At 40.1% G+C, this 17776-nt stretch overlaps 1 protein-coding gene across 1 annotated transcript in view; it reads right to left on the bottom strand.

The window, feature by feature from the left end:
• Positions 1-17776, bottom strand: part of brsk2a (BR serine/threonine kinase 2a) — a 137492-nt gene that overhangs the window by 26543 nt on the left and 93173 nt on the right. Inside the window, exons 3-5 of the mRNA XM_026364712.1 lie at positions 14901-14986; positions 11859-11999; positions 977-1093 (exon numbers count right to left, since the gene is read on the bottom strand). Coding sequence (XP_026220497.1) covers positions 977-1093; positions 11859-11999; positions 14901-14986 — 344 coding nt within the window. The remainder of the gene's footprint in view (positions 1-976; positions 1094-11858; positions 12000-14900; positions 14987-17776) is intronic.

Here is a 17776-nt window from a genome sequence, read left to right on the forward strand (position 1 = left end):
TATCTAGCGTGTGTAATTTCAGTTGATTTGGAGGTATAATCTGGGCACAATCAGGTCTGAGCTGGGGACAGATGTCACAGGCCCGCTCTATCTCCCAAGCCTGCAGGCAGTATCATGTGTAACCACAGAGCAAGGAATCTCTGCAGGAAAGCTAGAGCCTGCTTATATCTATATAAAAGCATAATTTTCAGTGATTTACATACCTGTCACATGTTTTTCTAAATCTACAGAAATTATTATACAACAACTCTGAGACACATTTAATATATACACCCCTTTTAAACAATTATTGTCCAACTGACTGCAAAGTAAAACACAGTGTCTTAACTTCTGAACTTTAGCTACTACAATTGACCAAGGCCACAGGTTTAACTATCAGCTAAGCTCATTTCATTTTGGACATACAAGAATTTATTACTTGGGAAATCTCTGTTGTCATTGAGTTTATGCACCTAGTATCTAAAAGTAAACCATCATAAACTCTTGCTTCTTTTATTGACAGCTGTGACCCTGCACACTCTTCACTAAACTTCATGCTTGAATAAAAACCCCACATCCTCATACTCAGAAGACCTTACAAGTGTCTTGTCCTGCAAGAGAATTCATTAGAGTTGTTGTAGATTTGATGGGCTTGACACGGTCGTGACTGCCTGATCATAAAACCCAGTGTCAGGTATGAGGAGATGGAGAGATGTAATGTGTGGCCACAGCCCTGGCCCTGCTAACAGCTTGATAGCACACTGTGAGGGACACCTAGAGTCCACTAGGAGAGGACTTAATAGTTCCGTTTATCATTCTCTGTTGCTTCTTCAATTCATTTCGCTCCGTTGCATACCTGCACTACCACCTGGCCTCCAGCTATGACTTATTTTACTCCCAGGAAATTCACTGCACCATCTAAATTTCGCCAGCTGAGTATATAAGTCGGGCATTGCGTTAGGAAGCAATCATCACTGTTGTCTTTTGTAGTACTTACCCACAGCTGGTTTCCAGCAGGCTGTCTCCAACCTGAAGGGAAGCCATGCCAAAGTCTGCTATTCTGATGTTGTTCTTTTCATCTAGCAACAGGTTCTCTGGCTTCAGATCCCTGTGGCTGAAAGATAGTGAGACATAAACATAAAACACTTCAAAAACCACGAGAGAACGTGCCATGAGTTACATAAACTAATGAAACTGTGGACAAATTAATGCTGAGCTGCAAGGTCTTTGAATCACCTGTGGATCCATATCTATGCATACAGCTCTGGACATCCCAACCTGTCCCCCCCGACCTTTGCTACATCTTCTCTTTGATCTGTCTGTGCTGAAACTCTGGGGCTCCAACCTCAGCGCTGGGCTGGTGCAAGGTATGACAGCCTCCTGCTGTGCCTTTTTCTCCTTCTGTTTCCCTCTCTCTTTACCCCTCATCCCCTTCCTCTCATCTCCCAGACAGCCACCAGCAAACTGGCTGAGCTAAAGGGCGTCAAGGGGAGCCAGTTGTAGAGGTGGTGTTCATTAGCTGCCATTCATTACAGCTAAACACAGCAAGGGGGATAATATCCAGAGGACACAATCTCCCTCGTTAAAAGGGACCACTGAGATGAATATCTTTCTTGTATCACGTTGTTCCTGTGTTGGAGGTTAAAATCTCAATTTTGATGAATGGCTTTTTAAAAGCAAAGTGGTGTTAGCACTTTATCGCACATTTAACATCTCTTCTAGGGTTGAGGGTTGTATTACATCATACTGTACTGCTCTTTTGATGTCTACCAAGGCTGAGGGAAGCATTGACATTACACATGCTAACATGGATACCTATCCATCTGAATCTTATGCATTCCTACATATGTTTAGGTTTGCTCCCTTTATTATTTTTTTCCTTGTAATTACTGGGAAAGATATGGAGCCACAGGTCACGAACTAGGTTTTCTTTTAAGACTAATGATAAGAAGAGGAACAATAGCTGGATCCATCAGCCTTTGAAGAGTGCCTCATCACAATGGACGTTTAACCTCAGATGACATCAGATGCTGTACAACTCGTTTCCTGTCCTGGGGGATTAGCTGTCAGCTGGTTTGTTATCACACCGGCAATGTCTGTGATCCTTGCTATAATTGAAATAAAACTCAGACAGCATCTAAAACAGTTCTCCCCAGGCTAAAACCTTTATCAATTCACAAAACCATCACTTTCTAGTTATGTTAGTAGGCTGAGACTTACTCTTTTAACCAAAACTGTCAAGGCACATGATGATGGAACACACATATACTGCTGTACATGCAACTTCTCAGAGGGCATCAGAGAGCTTTCCTCATACTGGATACCTCCATGGTATGGTATATAAGCTTGCTTCTCTTTCACCAGGCCAGTGCCTTATTGCAAAGTGTTTTTTGTCAGCATGCCCGATCAAATAATTCCTTAAAATATAATGTTCCTTCTGGCAACAAAATGTTTTAGACATCCCAAATTATCAAATCACTTGTGACTCAAGTTTAAACATGACAGAAGGTCAACCTGTAACTAAGTAAACACAGGGACCAGAAGACAGGGCCTGGAGGATGCTAAATAATTTGGCGTGACATCAGTGTAAGAAGCAGCAGCAATGACAGCACTGAATGTAGCTAGTGTTCAAACATTGGTTGATAACATTGTGGCTGTTAGAAACCTCAATTGGAGAATCACAACAGAATCATACATATCTAAGTACTCAAACTATAAACTGCACAAATGCACACTAAATCATTTTCCAAAAAACCCATAAGCACTGCATAATCACATGCCTATGACATGTAAAACACAGAGAGCCAAACCTCAGGAGACTCATCAAAGAAAGAAGGCAGCAGTGGCTTTATCCACCAACAGCAACGAGGGGACAGATTACATCTAGATGCTTTATTGGTTGTCAGGACCCTGATATCCATAATAGGACATTAAACTGCCTCTCTGACACATTAGGCTGCATGTTGCTACTGTAATCTTGCTCACACAGCAGGCCTTGCAGCAGGGATATCTCATCTGTCATGCAGGAGTGGATACTATTAAATAAATTCAACAGCTGCAATGAGCTTGAATGTTACTGGAATTTTTCTTCCCAGAAATGTGAGAGTTGTGCACCAGTAGCTTAAATGGAAGTTTCCGAGTACCTTTTTGCAAAATACTCTAAATGTCATAAATGCACAAATATTTTTGCAGAGGTATTTTCTGCAGGAAAAGAAAGTGTAAATGTCACTGTTATGTTTAGCTCGCTTAGAACATAAGGCAGAGATATATATACACTGCTCATAAAATAAAGGCACATTTAAACATACATCAGAACTTATGTAATGAATGATTATTAAAGTTGAAAACCTTTACTAATGTATGTCGGTGAAGATTCTTAGTCATCCAGGTGATGATATCAGGAGAAGTTACTAATATATATTGTGTAATTTGTAATTCATCAGTCAACACAATGACACACCTAGACCCAAGAAGGGATTTATTTAAAAGCACACTGAAAGTCAAAGTGTGTTGGTATTTGGTGGCGCTGGATGTACCAATACATAACATCCCATAGGGGCTCAATTGGATTTATTTCAGGGGAAGCGCGAGGGCCAGTCAGTAGTATCAACGCCTTCATCATGCAGGAACTGCCTACACACTCTGGCCCAGGCATTATGTTCACCATAGCATTTTCAGAGGACACTGGGCACTCATGCCACCCTCATGGAGTCTGTTTTTGACAGCTTGGTCAGAAACTTGCACACCAGTGGCCTGCTCTAGGTCATTTTGTAGGACTCTCACAGTTCACCCCCTGTTCTTACTTGCAAAGAGGAGCAGATACTGAACCTACTGCTGGATCGTTGCCCTTATATGACCATATCCAGCTCTGCTGGTGGAACAGCCAGTATCTCCTCCATGCTCTTGAGACTGTGCTGGGAGACATACTTACAGTTCAGTTACTCTTGCAGTAAGAGAACATATGTCTGTGACCAACACATATAAAACCATTCCCTTTTTGCAAGTTGTCTTGGAGGATAAATAATATATGCATTAAATTCCATTTGAAAGTCACTATTTAAGGTTTTAAGTGTTGTCTTCCTTCATCTTCGCCCATAATGTTAAAGTTCTACCTTGATCTGTGGCACAGGCCTCACAGTTATTAAGCATTATGCATTAAGCTCTTACAATGTCATTCAGCAAAATGTGCATGGCCCATGTGTGTGTCTACATGCTGTCTGAGCAAGGTTTACAGTATACCCCAGTGGGACTGTTAGACATGATCCTTGCGATCTAAGACTAAGCCCTTAATTGCTTGTGATCATTTGCACACCATGCTGACATGTGTTTTACACAAAGTTGTAATGGCTCTGTTCACCTGGGGCTCACATCCCCATAATAACCCAGACATGTGTATGGTGATGATCAGTTTTATAACTACATTTTCTTAGCTAAAGGTAAATGTGCTTTTTTCTCATGGTGACATATCTAACATACAGCATGTTTAATATTGCCTCTTGTTAAGCCTGAAAGCAGGTGACACGAATTAGCTAAATCTGAACACTTGAAACAGGCACTAATGGCTCAAATGCTGTGTCATATTAACATGCTTTAGAAATAGCACACCTGTTTCTGCATTTTCATGAAGTACTAAAGCTATCCCAGTACCATTATTGCTAGCTGGAGTGAGGATTTAACCATCGTTTCGAGCTGAAACACACCCATTTAGCCTCTGGGGCACCTCTGTGTCATCCTCCTCATCCATTTCACTCCTGTTTCCTGCAAACTTTTTTAGGCTTCTATTGACCCAATTAGAGAGAGACCAAGCACATTCACTGAGAATGCTTAAGGCTAATATTGTATCCCATTAGCAGAAGCGGGCAACATGGTAACTGCTGACTTGGACGTAATAAGCACAATCGCTCATTAGCCAATGGGGTTAATTGTGTATTAAGAGGAATGAAGGATGAGAACGATAAAACATTTCATCAGTTTTACATTTTTGCTGTGTAATGGAATTCGATTTTTTTTTTAATTTTTGCATAAAGTCAGCGACTGGTGAAAATGTGTCTATTTCTTCTTGATTTTGAAGTCCAAAGTACTTAATTTGAAACGACCCAAGGATGTACGTATAATATTAGGACGGATGGGTGCATGTAGGTGCAAAAGATTACAAACAAATTAAAGTACCTGATACTAGTGCAGCTCCCTCTCCAACAGATTCAGTGACTATATTATATTGTGTACTACAAAAAACATTCATTATTCTTTATTATTATTGAATAATTATTCATTCACAGTCATTAGTCCATCAAACAATAATTCAGTTTCAGCCAGATTTTTTCCTGTTTTTTACATTTTCCCACGCTATCTTACATTCAGCCACATTTGATCCCAGATCCTCATCATGATCTTCACTTACAGGTACTGTACAGTACATTAAGTCATTTGGCAGATGCTTTTATCCAAAGTGACTTACAAGTGGGGTACAAGGTACAAGGCAGTTCATCACTTACTGCCTGTGTTTATTGCTGCCCTACATATTTCAGTAGTCCTCTCTCATATAATTTCATTGGAAACTGGATTAGCATTAAGAGGAAAACACACAGCATTTTCCAAAGCACAGAATTTGCCTCTCTAGCAACCGGTTACAAGAGCGTTCACTGTGCAATGTGGGGCATTCATGTCTACTCCCCTGGGTGTTTGAGCAACACTGGGGAAGTATGTAATGTAGTTACTAAAACTGGGATTACAATGATGGCTGGATTCATAGTAAACAAACTATTTTCTTTGTTGTGCCAAAGCTGTGTGCTGTGTTGTGGTTAATCCAGAGGAGTTTGACTGTGGAAGATAGGATGAGCAGCAGACCTTCAAGGCAGAATAAACAGACAAGCCATCAGAAATGCATTGGAGTGAAGGAGTGGCATAGCTATTAAAAACCCATAGCAACCTCAGGCATCTAGCACAGATATTCATGGTCCTCTTAAACTGTATTAAAATTACAAAGGTTAGCACTATTTATCATCATCTGGTCATCTTACACCTTATCTCCCACATAATGTAGTGTAAATAGATGTACTTTATTAATCTTCATCCTGTTTTTTTCTCCTCTTCATTTTCTGTTCTTTTACTGCCTACTTTACGTCCCATTTACTTCTCTCATTCGACCAGCCTTCCCACATTTTTATTAGGCTTACCCCTCACAACCACCAGCCCATTCTCCTTAAATCAAGCATCATAAACCAACCTACAACTTTCATTCAACATCCTGCTGCTCAATTTTCTACAGCCATTTTACCCATCCCATTTCCATTTCTCAATTCCACTTCCTCTTAACGTCAACCTCCCCCTCTCACCCAGTTACTGACATGGCGGGAGAAGAAAATGAAAAGCATGAGGACAAGGGGGGAAGGAAAAAAAGAGATTTCCATTCTGTCTTGTTAGTCTCCTTTCATTGTAATGATGATAGGCTTTAATTACAGGCTTTTTACAGGCAAGCAGACAGACAGGCTGTCATCTGGGAAAATTTCTAAGAATATCAACAAATACAGCCACAAACAGCCACAAGGGCAGGACTGCCATTACTTAAAGGGATGGTCATAAATGAGCATACATGATCGACGTGGTTGAAGAGAATGGAAAATGACAAAAGCCTAGCATGAACTGCATGTTGTGGAAAAATTGATAACAGGTGAAAAAAGATGACAGACAAATAAGTGTGACAGAAACAACAGTCAGGGTTCCCTTCATATATAGTGCAAATTTTGCCAATTCTTCCGGAAAATCAGCAAAAAATGCAAATTAATGCGCCTTTCCATCCACTATCATTATGTTAATTTTAGGAGTTGGGCGCATCGAGATAAACAGTTGGTGGCATTTTCAGATGCTCCAGTCTGGTGCCATTAAGCCATCGCAGAATATGAGGATGTAATGAGTTGACATAATATAAGAGTGTCACTCAACCCACAAATGATGGAAAACCATGTTGAAAACATGATGAAAATATGGCACTCCTCATTGGTTCACAAATATCATCAGTTTCTTTTCTTTTTTTTTCATATCTTCAGTGGAGCAAAAGCTTGAGTAATGAATACATATCATACTTTACAGTAAGTCTTATGGGAAAGATGTGGAGTCTACTGCATGGTAACCGTTCTATTGTATTTTACAGCAGGGTGTAGTTTACTTGTATATGCTACCAACTTAATGTACACTGTTAGATGATACCAGTTTTTCATATTGTGGATATTATTCTGCTATACTGTCTATATTGACGTCCTTCAGTATTGCAGTTGCATGCCCAATAGGGATTTTAAACCTGAAATATATATATATATATATGCAAAAGTGCCCAGCCAGAAAGAGAGATAAATGTTGAGAGGAATAAAGCAGCTAATAACAGAGGGAGTGTGGGAGACACAGAATGAGAGAGAAAGGTGGATATGGTTGACGAGCTTGATTATGCTACTGCGTGGGTTTAATGCAACTTTTGGTCCAGGTGTTTGTGCACATGTAGGTGGCGACAATGTGCACATCAGTGTCAGAAATGGGAGGATGTGTGACTGTGTGAATGTGTGTGAGCACGTATGAGGAAGCTATGAGATTGAAGAACGGTGTTCTCATCCAAGGTGATCTAGCAATCTCTGCCTTACTTAGCGGGTTGATTGGAGTCACTTTATATGACAGACAGCCTTTATCTCACATGCACACCTAGTCACTTTGTATTAAACACACACACACACACACACACACAGTTGTTAACTGAGTTACAAGGCAAGAGACCTTAGTCATAACTAAACAAATAGAACAGGGATGTAAAAGGGGGTACAACATAAAATAGTCAAGGTGAAAATTGATTTCTGTGCTTATGGTGTGATGAGTGTAGGTGGTCAGAATTACAGGGGAGTGATACAAGAGCATGTTTGGTGTCAACCCCTGTTCACTTGACCAATGGGTGAACCAACAGTTCTTACTCTGGCTTCAAAAACGCTGAGAAAAAAAATCAATGCAACATCTTTAGTGCTAACGAAAATATAGGTTTATAAAAGGAAATCAGAGTACACTGCTTTCTGTGGCAAGTCCAACTGTAGTGAAAAATGCAGCCACTTGTGTGGATAACTGCAAACATCACTCAAATAAAGCTTTAATCATATTTTTAATATGGTTCAACTGTGGGTAAAAAGCTTGTCAAGTGTTCTAGGAAAATACACTTTACTCCTCTCAATCAATCTGTATCTCCGCTGACTTCTCAGGGGAGTGTATTTTTCTGAATGTCAGACAAGATGTTGCCAAAGCTGTTGTTGGGATTCCCTCTCAGGTAAATGTGTGACTGAATCATCTGCAATATTATGCCTATGTCCATGAGGCACCCTCTGTGTTGTTGCGACCTCGATCAACAAACTGAATCCAAAGTGGCTCTAGGAGTACAGTTTTGTAGCCTCTGGCATCGTCATAGGAAGGGATTTTCTTTCTTTCTTTCTTTCTTTTTAACAAAGATCAATAAGAAAATAATATATGTGGGTTGTGCTCTCTGCTCTCTCTCTGTATCTGAGTCATACCTTGCAGATCTTGCATTGGCAGACTTCAAATAATATCCAAACACAAGACATGTCTTACGAAGAAGGAGAGAGAAGAATAGGCTTCCAGTTTCACACTGGATCTACATTTGCATACAATGAAGAGTTTTTCTGCCTCAGCATCTATTATAAACACTTTTTACTGACGCTTCCTTTCCCATATCTGTTTTTATCCTGCCCTTACTTATCTTTTCCTCATCTCCCTCGCCAGCTATCCTCATGTGCTTCACTTTGTCCCTTTGTCTCCCTTAAGGTAATATAAAAATAAAAATAAAAAACAGAGAGCAATCTGAATCAGGCAGAAAAAACACTGAGTCATAAACAACCTTTTCCCTCTGTGTTCTTTCATTCATATTCAGACACATCCATCTGGCTTAAGAGCGATATTTTTAAGGATGGGAACGTGGGTGGAGGATGGAAGCATGAGGCAATGACGAGAAGTGAAGATGGGAGGTGTGCAAAAAAGGAGGGTTGAGGAGCATGTGTTTACCCCCACTCTGCACGGTGAGTCACAGAGAAAAGCGAGCAGTTCTAATAGCCTGCGTAAGTCCCCTGCGCAGACAAATAGAAATGGAAGAAATTACTGCAGAAATGTTTTTCATTGAGGGGATGCTGGGATCTCATTAGTGGCAATGGAAAGGAGGTGAGAAGGGCCGCATCTGTCAATCTATTTGCCCCTAATTGAGGTTGGGAGGAGGGCGAATGGGTTCAGCTACACTCCCAAGTAATTCTCCTCATAATAAATTTACAAGGTATCATTTTCTAAGAGTGTTAGCGAGGGGGTTTGAGAAGCTAAGCAAGACACTGCAACAATGTCAAGCAACACAAGAACGAGAGAGACAGATCAGCTTGTGAATCTTACTACAAAAGAGCCGCGATAATCTATGCAAGCACGTGCATGCATTTAATGTCAGTCCCCGATGCTTTCTCCTAATTGGCCTAATCTCTTCCTCTCATAGTCAGTTATTTACACAGACTGATAAAAGACTTCTATCATTCCCTTAGGTAGGACACTTTTGTTCTATTTCCAGTGTTACAAGATTTATCTTTCGTGTTTTATTTCTTTCTGTGAATTCTAAAATGAATCTATCCGCTACCGGTTTGATGGTTGAAAGATAAAAATCATCAGTTAAGTTTAAAAGAAGCCTTATTGACACGAGGATGTAGTTGTGTAGCTCCCACTAATACAGCAGCTTTATTATTAAATTGCACCAGACAATCGTAACAAACTAAGCATATCAAATCACAAAAAATCAGCCATATCCAATGATTCCATGACAAATCAATTTAATTGTTTCTTCTTAATTGTCTTTGCAACATTATGCAAATCTGTCTCCTAAGAACACTGGCTTCTAGGGAATATTACAGCAAAACACGTTTCACAGACTCTGTTTCCTCTTCATCATCAGCAGCAGGAAGGTATTGAGAAAACTTCATAGATATTGTTCTGCTTTAAAAAGTCCCCTGATTTCAAACTCTTTCATTTTTCAATGAACTGTACTCCACATATTCTGTGATCCAAATATTCATATAATCCCATCCGGGTCCCTTTATTACTTTCTTTCTTTGTTTATGCTAAATCACTGGAGATCACTTGTGACCAAAGCAAAAACAAATACACTTGAACTCATTCTGCTCTATGTTGCTCGTGCTCTGCTACACAGAGACACGAGGACAAAATGCAGAGCAAAGCTGCACACACTCTGGAGAGAGAGAGAGAAAAAAACAAAAAAAAAAACACCAGAAATGCTCTGCTTTAGGGTCACAAATGAATACATACACTACTCTGACTACACACATTCAAACAAGAAAGACACAAATCAGCGCTCCAAATCAGTCCCCAGCTGACATGTTTGACTTCTATATATGACTGTCATTTGTAAATGAGCTGGTAAACAGTTAAATTACCCCCCGAAGCCAAACGACGCGTCACATCAGTAACTACCTGGAAGCAAATTTCAACAATTACAGACTCAACACTGGATAGAGCGAAGCAAAGAAAATGTAGGGTGTACTAAACAAAAAAGTCACTTCACTTCTACACGTGTCTGACTCTCTTCAATGTGTCACACAGGGCGACACACTGTTAATGAGGAAGAGGAAAACTACATATTTTCAAAATAACAAAACTCAAGTTTTCTCAGTTCTCTAATCTTGTTATTGAATCACTGGTATGCACTCCAAAGCAATGAATAAACTGATTGAAATTATTTGGGGAAATTATTTGTTCAATGCCATATGACAAACAAATGGGGTAATGGTTCTAATTCTTGGGTGTGGCTGTTTATTGGTTGCTTTATATATTTGAATGCATGTGATGCTTTTAATGTATTGCAGATAATAAATAAATAAGTGACTGACTCAATTAGATTTTATGTATTAATAGTGAGTCCCTACAGTATTTATGTGATGGTACATGATGAAGTACAATTATGCACCCGAGTGTCTTTGTACAGCACAGTAATTCAACTTGTCCATTGATAATAATGATACTGACATACTTTATTGATCCCCTTGGGGAAATTGTTGTTTGGACAGCTGCAGTAGATGATGGTGCTACTGTGGGGTTTCAGTGTCTTGTCCAAGGACACCTCGACATATAGCCAGGAGGAACCAGGAATAGAACCAGTAACTAACTGATCTCTATCACCTGTGTCCCAGTTACAAATAAAAGGAAGCCAGGAACATTCAAGATCATTTTACATACATATAGATACAATAATTACATCAGTTACTTCAGATAAACTAAATCAGTTATAGTATTATCTCATGTTCTTATTTTTGTCCCTTGATTTGTGTCAAATTTACGTTTTTTCTAATGTAATAAAGTAAGTAAATAGCATCAGTGAGGTTCACAAAAAACAAACCAAACTCTTCACCAGAGCTGCAGCAAGTATTTTTGAAGAAGAATCATAATATGTTTAGTGCAGGACCCAAATATTGAAAATTCTGATTTTTTACATTAGTTGTCAGTTTTAATTTGGTTTTCTTTAGCTTTTTTTGTTTAACTTAAATATAATATTAGTGATAATTAATTTTTTAAATTGCACTATTCAAGCTCCAAATATTCAATGAAGCTACAGACCGTAAATAATGGTATTCAGCAGAGCCCTAGTTATGTGACAGGTGCTATATGATTCTGATCCATATAGATTTATACATAGTGTAAACAGTGTATATGTACAGTACATACAGTATAGGAAAGTCTAAGCAACATTCCATGGACAATCCTGCACCTTACAGTACAGCTTTTCAGTTTGTGTAATAGCTATTGCAATGCCAGAATTGCTCCTTAGATTTAATAAATCAATCTATGTTACTCACCATATGGAATGACTGTGGCAAAAATCCAGGGCAGACATGATCTGTCTGAAGAATTTCCTGGCCTCTTTAGGTGTTAATCTGCCTTTCTTCACCAAGTAGTCAAACAGCTCCCCACCAGACACGTGTTCTAGCACAAGGTACCTGAAAGAAAGTGAAAGGGAGGAGACATGGGCAATGTGTGAAGGAATGAAAGATCAAGCAAGAAGAAGGGCAGGAGAAAATCTATTCTATGCATAGAAATGGAAATAGTTCACTTGCAGAGACAGGAACAAATACCTGTGCTCTCCACAGAAAAAGGGAGAATCAAAGCCTCTGACCTAAGTGTTGTGTGAAGTGGAGTAACGTGGTAGTTGGAGTTAAAGATAGTTCCCTTGGAGCCATTAAACACAAGGAAAATATCCAGGATCAGTCATCATGTCTCCCAAAAGTCATGTCATGTCGACTTCTCATTTAGCCATCTGTACTTGTCCATACAGTCAGAGAGTGAAGCATACACTCTGTGATATAGTTGCGTTAAACTATGAAAAGATGGCAAACTTATGTGAAAAGCTCTTAGACATAAAAGACTTAGGAGATTGTGAATTCTGCTAAGGTACAGACATTGTAAGCTTCTGTGAGTCTGAGTCTTTGTCTCTGCACTTGGTTAATCAAGTGAAAGAATCAAAAGAGAAGAAAGAAAAGAGATACTGGCAAATTCTCTAAAGTCCCTTGCTATATATATATATATATATATATATATATATATATATATATATATATATATATATATACTTTTGTTGCATTTGTTTCTTCTTTTACCTTCAAAACAGGCATATGAACACAGTTTTTCCTGTCATAGCATTTTATTAGGCCACCCTTCAGGCAGCCATCCAGCCTGTGTGGCTAGGTTTGGCTTTTGAAGGCGCAGTCTGTCTTCCCGACTATATGGACATGCTCTGGGGCACTGAGAGGACAGGGAGAAGATGAATCCCGGCCGACCCAGACCTATAGCTGCATCCATGGGCGGAAAGCCAGCAGTGCCCTGCACCTGCTCCAACCCCGACCTGCTCGTATATCCCATGGTAAAACCCCCTCCATCTTCACTAGGACAAATTGAAACTCAGACTGGCAGTGAAATACTTCCTTGATTTTCTGTCTCTCTGCTGTGGGTATGTTTCCACAGGCACTTCTTAAATTTTATTGATCACACATGAGTGTTGCAAACTGTACTTGGCCAGAGAGCATGTGTTCACAACCCTAAATGTGTGAAGCCAAAAACGCTGACTGTGGTCAAACCTCAATAGCTTTGTTATGTGTAACAACAACAGACCATTCACAGCAGGTGAGAAGACATTAATACATTTACAAAACCATGGATATTGGTCATTTAGAAATTTCCTCTTTTCCATGAAAACATACACAGTCTCAGCTGTGCTGACAGCTGTTTTCAGCAATAGTGTCTTCTAATGATTAATTTGCCTTATATTGAAAACATTCATTAGTAAACAACATCCCACGGGAACACAGGACTGTTTGCTGGTAATGTGCCTCTGTACATGTATGCAGATATTCCATTTAACAAATAGCTATGATAACCATTAGCTAGTTGCTAGTTATGATATAAATTTACATTAACAGTGTCTACAGTGCATTCATTTGGTGTAAATAAATCTGATCAGAACATGTCTAAATGTTCTTTGGGACAGTGGTGTAAGACATACTCACAAGTTGTTTTACAGAAATTCCTTATGTTTATTAACCTAATGTTAATACCATAATAAGAAATATCAGTGCATTTTTAGCCATGCAAGAAGGCAATGTTGACCTCAATAAATCACTATGGTAACAGGTTAAACATAAGAACAGATCTTAAACAGAACTTGTATTGCATGTGTTTCGAATCATTTTATTAACTCTAAAATCTAAAACTGCAACGAAATATCTGCAATAAATCAGCTTCCAGCAACTGCACTCGTATGTATAATGTTCTCCTCGAATGTAGATGGATTTTCCTCTGACCATTTTTCATTTTCAAAAGCATAATTCATATCAACATCTTGATGTGATCATTCATTCATCTCCTGCAATGAAATATCCATTAGAAATATTGTTGGGCTATGTATCAAACTACTTCCACTTCTCTTTCACCTCTTCCACACACCGGTTTAAACAGCCTGTAATGGGATCGGTGCCAGAAGCAAAATAAATCTTAAAAGCTCTGGTACTGCTAGCTCAAAACATACTGTGTGTCTATCAATTATTGGCTTTCAAGTAAAGATATCTGAGTAAGGGTCTAAACAATATTAGGAATCAAATTACATCACAGATATGAAGCACTGAGTATTTTCGAGTCACTGGTCTTGCAAGTGTAAAGCAATTTGTCCTCTGTAATGTTACTTGTGATCATCTGTCAAAAATGATGAAGCGTGGGGCACCGAATGTTATTTTGATAATCCAATTACAGAATGAATCATAATATTTTGCTACTCCATCTTTATATATATGCAGTACTGCATACCCAATCCCATTTGGTCTGTAAGCTCAGGATGAGAGCTAATTGAATTTAGTTGACAAATAGTCATCTGTAGATCAAGAAGGCTACTATAAACGACTGATGGGCTTGTCACTCACCGTTAAAGTCAGCCAATAGATTTATGTGCCTGCATGTGCGCAGTGGCTACAGCACACTAATAAAGCTGCCACTTTCCATGGCTAATGTCTCTTAATGCAGTGGTGTTGCCTCTGATAAGCGTGTCATGGTGTTTACATTGCAGAGACTTCCTCTCCCTATTACCAGTCCCCTAGTGTGCACAACAAAATTAAATGCTTCGTGCCAGTACTAATGGAGCATCCACCTCTCCATAGCTATCATTACTGGCTTGCAATCCTAATACACCAATCAGAACCAGTCCTTGGGCCAACAAAGTCTGTGTGATTTAAGACAGTTTTGGCATCCTAAACAGCACTTGATAGTAATGATATTTGTGAAAAGTTTATGGACAAATTTAACATGCAATACATTTTACATGAATCAGAAATGGACTGCAATTCAGTGATACTTACAAGTATTTTTTATTTTCGTAGACATCGTGTAGCTTTAAAACATGCGGGTGTTCTATGAGCTTCAGAATAGCTATTTCCCGCTCCACCTGTGTGAGACAAGCAAATGAAGGGAGGGAAAGAGAGAAAACGAAGATTTAATTAATGTAACATTAACACAGTTAAGTTTCTGTAAGCACAGCAGGGTCAGTCTGTCGGTCAGTCAGTCAGTCAGATGGTCTGTCTGCATCTTTTCTCTTACAGCTGGCAAAACCAAAGCACCGGAGAAAAAAGCAAGGGACCCCAAAATTCATCTGGTTTTCTGAGGTTACTTGTCAAGGTCAGTGTTCGAGAGGCAGCAATCCGTAATAACAACAACCAGCACAAGGGCTTAAGAGGAATAAATAAACCAAGGAATGGAGCTGACTGGCACTTTCAACTGGCAGAAAGGACAGAGATAAGCTTTGACCACACTCCGGTTGGCATCCAGGCCAGTAAGCACTGCTATCTCAGGTGGAAAATGTGATTTGCTTCAAAAACTGAAGGAAAACAGTTTGTGTTTGTCTAATCTTGTATGTCCTCTCCCCTCTCACGAAGCACCAACGTCTTGCTGAATATTGTGCAATCACATTTCGTATGCCTGAGGTTTGCTTGAGGTGAATATAAATAAACGTGGTTAGATAAGAAACCAAGTCATACACCCCACATTTGAACATGTCTCCACCAAGAGTACATGGCTGAATTATGGTCAAAGCGTCCACTCAGGTACATCATCTCCTGCAAAGTGTCCAAAAACAGGAGACATCAGTCTACACAAGCTTTTGAGTTATATATTTATTTCTTTTTGCCTACAGAACTGCTGAGAGAGAAGTAGAGGATACTGTGAGACTGGTGAGAGCTGAATTTTACCAAACTCGAGCAGATCAGTTTAAATTTGTGTCAGCATGTCCACAGGTTGTAGTCAGCATGTACAGCTGCCACTGGAAATCAGCATGGAACCCACTTCGACAGAAGCCGGCGTTAATCTCCAGCCCCCCGGTGCACCTCTCCTGCACTCCTTGCAGTTATCTGCTCACCCTTCCTCACCACATTTCAAGCCCATCTTCTCCTCCGCCCTCTGTGTCTAACTTCGGCTGACAATGATGGAGATGAAAGGACGGTGTCAGTTAAAGGCCCCACTTCCTCATCTCGAAATCAATTTCCCTACGTCACGCGCCTGTGACAGCCATCGTGTTGCTTTAACATCACACTGATGAGGGGCTTGGCTTTATATACATGCACACGCTCGTCAAGTCAAAGCGCTGCTCTGCCATCTAACTATGTTTTTATTAAACTCCCACAAAGCCGTTTGCCTAACCAGGTATAAAATCTGGTTCCTCCTACCTAATTATGCTCTAACGTTGCTCTTCATCTCACAACAGCTTGCATTAGTGATCCCTGTCTGCTCAGGCAGGAATTGACTTTATTTTCTGTCAATATTATCATTTTCTGCATAAACGGCAACATCCCAATCTGCAATCCTTATCAGAGGTGTAGTGTAGGATGCAAGCCTATTCAATCAGCTCACACTGAGGAGAAAGACAGCAGGGCAGTGCAACGGCGCAAGCTGCAGCCAAGAATAAAAGTCACAGGAGAGAATAAGGCTAATAAAGCTAGGCACACAGCTTGTCTAAAAAGGGTAAAGGGGTAAACGCATAATTAGCATTAGCACGGAGTATCAGTGGGAGTAACGGCTAGGCTAATCAGGGCTAATCCAGAGACTGATGAGCACCATCAGTAGTATTACACCATGCCACGTCCTCACCTGAGGCTAAGGTGTGTTGTTAAGAAGGAGCCTGCGGTGGCTAGCTAGCTGGCTAGCTGGAAGCAGGGCTCCCTGCAGAGAGACTAATGCTACCCAGGACTCAGGGAGAGATGAGCTGTCGAACTGCTACAGAGCCAGCAGCTGGCTTCCTAAGCTTCCTCTAAGCACCTCCTTTCAGTTAATTGAAATAAGAGAAATGAGGCTTAATGTGGAGACTTAACTATACAACTGTCTGCTTATTGCAAGATTAGCCGTTGATTAACACGCTCATGTAAATCTATAGGGCAACCCATGCTCTTTCTAGCCTCAGTTATAGTAAATAGCCCACAATATTCAGTCAAAAGATATGATCCCCCCCCAAAAAACATCACGTTTCCACCTGCAGGAGGTATATGTTGTGTTGGTGAATGGATTATTACAAACAGCTGTTGTAGGATATGTGCACAACACCAACAAACGGTGCACACTGAATTTCTAACACACGCATCGTAACATCTCCGTAACTTCATGGCAGCTCACATGCCAGGTGGCCATCCTCTCTCCTGGCTTAGCTCATGTGCACGGCTCCACACTCTCTCATTACGTTTTCACATCTGTGAGTGGGGACAGCTCTCTCCAATTGCCATATCTCCATGGCACTTCATTAAGCCTTTATTAGCAGGTCCTTGGCCGCTGTTCGCCGAGACACACTCACATGCACACGGGCAGATGGGCAGGTAGCGAAATGAACATACACCTTCTTCTGTTTCCGCCGTCTTACCCGCGGCCACCTTGTTCTGCCAATTTACTCCAAAAAGCGCCCAATCTGAAACCGGAGATCGAGCAGGAGTGCAAGACTGACACTAATCCAACTTGGTTATTTGGTGGGGAGTTAATTTATCTTAGAATGCACAGTGGTAAATGGATATCATTAGCAGGGAAATGTCAGAACAGAAGCCTGGCAGGGTTTCATATGTGTCATATCCTGACACACTAAATAAATCAATATGTTGGAACTACTATATGCTGCTGATTCCTGTAGTAAGTCCAAAAAAAAGAGGGAAAAAGTACCAGGTTCCAGGAAACTGTATTTTATTTCTCCAAATTAAAATCTAGA

Source organism: Anabas testudineus, chromosome 6 (assembly GCF_900324465.2).
Source record: "Anabas testudineus chromosome 6, fAnaTes1.2, whole genome shotgun sequence".
Classification (NCBI taxonomy): Eukaryota; Metazoa; Chordata; class Actinopteri; order Anabantiformes; family Anabantidae; genus Anabas; species Anabas testudineus.